The sequence below is a fragment of the Blennius ocellaris genome (assembly GCF_963422515.1).
Source record: "Blennius ocellaris genome assembly, chromosome: 15".
NCBI classification, from domain to species: Eukaryota; Metazoa; Chordata; class Actinopteri; order Blenniiformes; family Blenniidae; genus Blennius; species Blennius ocellaris.
This window is the reverse complement of record NC_137664.1, coordinates 24818808-24824807: the sequence shown is the minus strand read 5'-3', so window position 1 is coordinate 24824807 and position 6000 is coordinate 24818808. Positions and strand designations below refer to the sequence as shown.

General features: G+C 45.3%; 1 protein-coding gene across 2 annotated transcripts in view; it reads left to right on the top strand.

The window, feature by feature from the left end:
• Window positions 1-6000, top strand: part of tcf4 (transcription factor 4) — a gene marked incomplete at its 5' end in the record, with an annotated part of 300703 nt that overhangs the window by 124607 nt on the left and 170096 nt on the right. For both annotated transcript variants that reach the window (XM_080510102.1, XM_080510103.1), the window contains one exon: window positions 2932-2990. In XM_080510102.1, the coding sequence (XP_080366228.1) occupies window positions 2932-2990 (59 nt within the window). The remainder of the gene's footprint in view (window positions 1-2931; window positions 2991-6000) is intronic.

The window sequence follows — 6000 nt, the reverse complement described above, 5'->3', positions numbered from 1 at the left end:
TCAGGAGTCTGCGCCATGGGGGTGATACAGATCCACCCAGCAAGGTGCAGCAGTCTACATCAGTCTGTGTCAGTTTGTGCCCGTCTGTCAGTCCACATCTCGGTTGGAGATGGACAAGCCTCAGGGATGCAGGTGAGCTGATGGAGGCAATAGCTCATAACCTGCAGCACTCTTAGTGCCAGCGTTCACCTTCAGCAGACCTTCAGAGGTCCGATGGTGGACGAGTGTTGATGGGTTGTAAAGGAGATGTGATGCAATACTCCGGAGGTGGTCATAATGTTATGGGGGATTAGTGTGTTGAAAAGTCAGACGAGGGAAGCTCAGCATTAAGGCTGATCTCTTGGCCGACTGCATTTAACCAGAACTCCAGCCATCGTCTTACGCTCTTTTCCTGTCCGTGACGCTGCTGGAGGGATGGAATGCTGTTTTTAAGGATGTTCGTCTTCTGGGATTCCAGCGGGCGTCAGAACTTCAGACCCCTCCTCCATCAGACTGAACAGACCTCCATTAAATCACTTTAGAGTAGACTTCATCACCCAGACCATCTTAGTACTCCAAGAGCAGCAGAGACACACTGTGACCCCTCACAGGTCAGATCATCAAACAGATTTCTATTCTCCTCATGCGCCTCAGAACAGAGGTCCAACCTTCAAACCTTCAAACCTTCAGAGCTTCAACCCTTTTTCAAACCTTTTCTCAGTAAAGTAATTGGCTATTATTGTCCAAATATCAATAACTAACTGAATATCTTGTGGGGGTTTTTCTTTCATCTTGCTTGAAGATGTTTTAAGAGACCCTGCATGTCTAGCCAACTGTTAGCATTAGCATTTAGCACTTGTTTCTGCTGAAGAGCAGCTTTTCAACAGGTTTTCTGGATGGCGTACTTTCTCTATGTAAGTTTGATTGGACTGGTATTGAGTAGCCCACTTGGTATCTTTGTATGACGTGAAAAGACTCAGATGAGACTTGAAAAGAGGTTGTCGTTCATCCGATCTGTGATCTTTAGACGTTTGTGATATTTCTGGGTGTCGTTCCTGATGAGGTATCTACTGTGCACACAGGCCATCACTTGCATGGTGAGACAGTTGGTGTGACATGTGTAGATGTCTGTCGTGTTCCCAGTCATCGTCATGAATCACCCCGTTGCAGTGTGTGAACTCTTGGTAACATGCTTGCACTATACGTTGCCAGAGTCCCACCGGCATTCGGAGCCTGGCAAGTGCACTAATGAGTCTCTGTGGACCGACGCCTCCATGGGGACGGAGAACAGTCGGAGGAGAATAACACTATACAGTAGAACCTGTGAGGAGCGGACCCGGTGAGAGGACACCATGTACTGAGCGGCACATCACTGTGCATGGCCACATTTTTAACTGTTAACACACCATAATGAGCGGCAACCTGCCGAACGCGGACAAAGGACAGGTTTTCCTGGAACATTTCAAGCTGAGTGACACTGAAACGGTCAAAATACTTGGGCTGGACCCAATTATTCGAATATTCAGAAGTTGGTGGTGGTGTCAGGAGATTAGTTTTGATATCTGAATAATCGCTGCTTCCCCGCAGTGGAAGGTGCAGTGCTGTGAAGCTCCGTTTCATCAGCCGCTTTGCTTTTAAATTGTGATTGTTCAGACGAGGAGACGGAGGATCTCTTCACACAAGTGTCCAGAAGGCTCTGGTGTGGTCGACCTCAGAGGGGCGGAGCCTAAAGCACAGGGTGGATGACGATTTTGACATCATTATCTTGTATACATCTTGTATAGATGTGTATATGTATTTGTATTGTATACATCTTGTACTGGTTCAGTCATGTACTTTTAAATAACTATAACATATTTGGTGTTTGGTTCATTCACTGTCAACTGGTCCCGCAATTTCAATTTGTTGTCGTGAACCGTCCCTCTGAAGGGGGGACACCTGCCTTCAGGGGACATTTGTTTTATTGTATATGGAAAAGCCTTGGACGTGGGGATGAACTAGATTATCTACATGTTAATTTTATTATGTATTCTGTGCGTTATCCTATACAATGCTGGCATTTACATGTTTTTCTGTATGTTTTATTTGGTGTGAGGCTCAATCTACACACGCACGCACACACACACACACACACACGCATGCACAGGTAAATTCTCCATAAGATCATACCCAGTGTAAATGTAAAGGATTGCATAATAAAAGAAGGAATACATTATTATATTAAGTTAATATTGTAGTGCTTATTTTTATTCAAATGTGTAGCTGATTACATTTCAGGGAGAGAATGAGTAAATGAATGAATGATTTATGTTATTGTTGCTATTTCACACTATGTCAAACTGAAATAAGTTTATATTCTGTGAACTCTTCAGCTGATATGAAGTAAATATGAAATTAATGACTATGTTATTTTTTCTCATTCTGACACACAGTTGATCAGTGTGTGTTTTACAAACAATGAACCCATTAAGTACTAAAAAAGTCTTTATAAACTGAAAACTGATAAATTCCACTTTATTAAAGGAGGAATGATTGAATTATTTTTTTATTAGTAAAATGAATGAATATATTCATAATGCTGTTGCACACTTAACCTGGATGTATTTTAATTAATACACTTTTTTATTAATTATATTTGTGATGATTGAATAAAGCAATAACTTGAATTTGTATTATGTATGTATGTATGGATGGATGGTTGGATGGATGGATGGATGGATGGATGGATGGATGGTTGGATGGATGGATGGATGGTTGGATGGAGGGATGGATGGATGGATGGATGGATGGATGGATGGATGGATGGATGGATGGATGGATGGATGGATGGATGGATGGATGGATGGATGGATGGTTGGATGGATGGATGGAGGGATTGATGCCACACATTTGAGTGTAATGAACCAAAGTGTAGAAATTGGATTGACAGATACTGTTGTTTTGTGTTTTCAGGGAAAACAGAGCGGACTTCGTACTCGTACGGCAGAGAGTCGAACCCACACTGTCATCAGGTCAGTCTCACTCTCACTTCCTGTCCTCACCCTCATGAAGTCATCTGCTCCTTGCTTGCACCGTCTTTCCGAGTTCTCTAAGCCTCACACAAGCCACCGCATTGAACTCCAAAAACTCGTCCTTGGCTTCTGTACACAATCTGCCAAATTGGAGCAGCATGGGACTAGCGACCTTGTGGAGATGAAAAAGAACCAATCTGAAGGGTCAAGGATGAGCATAAAGTTCACAGAGGTCACAGCTGCTTTCACGAGAGAGCTCCAAAGAAACATCCAACAGGTGGCTAAAGCATTCTTCGAGCTCGTTCTTTATCTGAATTAGCATGAGGCTCACTGAAAGTTAGCAGGAGTGACTCATCCCAAAAGAGAACTTACTGCATCTTCAACCTTTGTTTGTTGATGTTTTTCCAAATACGAAACTGTTTCTGTGGATAGAATTTGCTCGATTTAAATGAAATATATATTGTAGGAAGTTGTTCAGAGGTGGGCACAGCCTTGTAAGTATAGTGAGATGTGAAGTTTTCTTGCTTCTTCCCACACTTTCCTCACTTCCGCTGGACAATCTGGAGGAGGACAAGTTGCTAAATTTGAGTACAGCCTCTGCTTTGGGAGTTTTTGCTCTTGCGAATCAGTGAACACAATGCAAGTTCAAGATGAGAAGTCAGAACAAGACGATTCAAAACAAGTCACAGTGCAGCAGGTTGACAGGTTGGAGCCTTCTGGATGTCGTAGATCACAGAAGGTCCTGGTAACTTTCAGAGATTTGACTTCATATTGATTCGATAGTTGTGTACACGGTGATGTTGGTTGGATGTTGATGATGTTGTCGAGCAGGATATTCAAGGGAGACGCTCAGAGGTCCTATTTGACAAGATGCAAAGGTCCTCAACTTGATTTTCACTGCCAGTGTTTCTGTCTCTGGAGATCATCATCTGCTCCTCGTTTGTCCTCAACTTCCTCCATCTTTTTCTCTCACTTTTGCCTACTTTCTCATCTTTTCCCTCTGTCTTTCAGTCTCACCTGGCCATCATTCTTTCTTCCCACTGTTCTTATTTACGCCGTGAATTCTCAGCTCTGTGTCAAAATTTCACTCCTGAAATACACAGATTTGATTGGCTGTTTGTTTTCATGTGTGACGGCTGAACTTACGTGCAGTTGGCCGGCTCATTTCCTCATGCGCTAAACCCTTCACCGTAAAGACTGCAAAAGCCGCTCCGGTTACAAAAGGAGCACTACCTTAAGCGTCTGTTTTGGCTGGAGGCCGGTCCGGGTCCAGAGGGGACAGTGTCCCAGTCTGGAGGGGACAGCGTAAGGTTCCTGAGGGGACAGTGTCCCAGTCCGGAGGGGACAGCGTTCGGGTCCTGAGGGGACAGTGTCCCAGTCCGGAGGGGACAGCGTTCGGGTCCTGAGGGGACAGTGTCCCAGTCTGGAGGGGACAGCGTCCGGGTCCTGAGGGGACAGTGTCCCAGTCCGGAGGGGACAGCGTAAGGTTCCTGAGGGGACAGTGTCCCAGTCCGGAGGGGACAGCGTAAGGTTCCTGAGGGGACAGTGTCCCAGTCCGGAGGGGTCAGCGTTCGGGTCCTAAGGGGACAGTGTCCCAGTCCGGAGGGGACAGCGTTCGGGTCCTGAGGGGACAGTGTCCCAGTCTGGAGAGGACAGCGTCCGGGTCCTGAGGGGACAGTGTCCCAGTCCGGAGGGGACAGCGTTCGGGTCCTGAGGGGACAGTGTCCCAGTCCGGAGGGGACAGCGTAAGGTTCCTGAGGGGACAGTGTCCCAGTCCGGACGGGACAGCGTAAGGTTCCTGAGTGGACAGTGTCCCAGTCCGGAGGGGACAGCGTAAGGTTCCTGAGGGGACAGTGCCCCAGTCCGGAGGGGACAGCATAAGGTTCCAGAGGGGACAGTGTCCCAGTCCGGAGGGGACAACGTTCGGGTCCTGAGGGGACAGTGTCCCAGTCCGGAGGGGACAGCGTAAGGTTCCTGAGGGGACAGTGCCCCAGTCCGGAGGGGACAGCATAAGGTTCCAGAGGGGACAGTGTCCCAGTCCGGAGGGGACAACGTTCGGGTCCTGAGGGGACAGTGTCCCAGTCCGGAGGGGACAGCGTAAGGTTCCTGAGGGGACAGTGTCCCAGTCCGGAGGGGACAGCGTTCGGGTCCAGAGGGGACAGTGTCTGTTTTATTCTTGGTATTTCTTCATTTTCTGTCCAAGTAAATCCATCTTTTAACCCATTAAGGGTCTCTGTCTCTGGAATACTTGGACGTTCTACTGAAGTGCTACTTTCCAAGACTTATCTCAAAATTGAGACTCAAACACATTTCATATGTTGAAAAGGGATAATTGACTAAAATCGTATTTTTTTGCCCTTTCTATGCTTGAACTGAACTTTTTTTCTATACATGGTTAACTCATTTGTTGTATGGAGGCTACCTCAAATTTACATCAAGTTTCACTGGAGGATTTTTCTGTCTGGAACGTTACGAGTCGTGTGAAACAGATCACTAGCATATTGTAACATCAAACAAATTCATCAACTAATACAAGAACAACACATCTCATGACTTATAAACTTGCAATAATCCATGAGTTACTCACTTTGAAGGAACTGAGGAAATACAGACGTTAGAGGATACATTTGCTCTGCTGATAAAAAGTTAAATATTTTATATCCATAAAGATATTCTTCAGTCTTCAAATGCAGTCAGCTGCTGAAATTGCATTACATTCAGCATTTTGTGTTTTAGTGAAACAACATTTTTATTTTTAATGAACATTTTTAATTTTTTTTTACTTTAAAAGTGTTTTGAAAGAGTAAATGGAGTTGTTTGGTTTTAAGATTCATTAAAAAGACACACAGGATCAGATGCAGAAAAGCACTGATCCCCCAACTCTTTTCTTTTCCTTTCATGTATTTGGAAGTTGACTTTACAATGGGCTGGATTTGCTGCGTGTCCATCATCCTGGTGACGGCCAGGAACAACAGCTGCTGCCCGCTTTTCAGATTTCCCTGGAGACGCT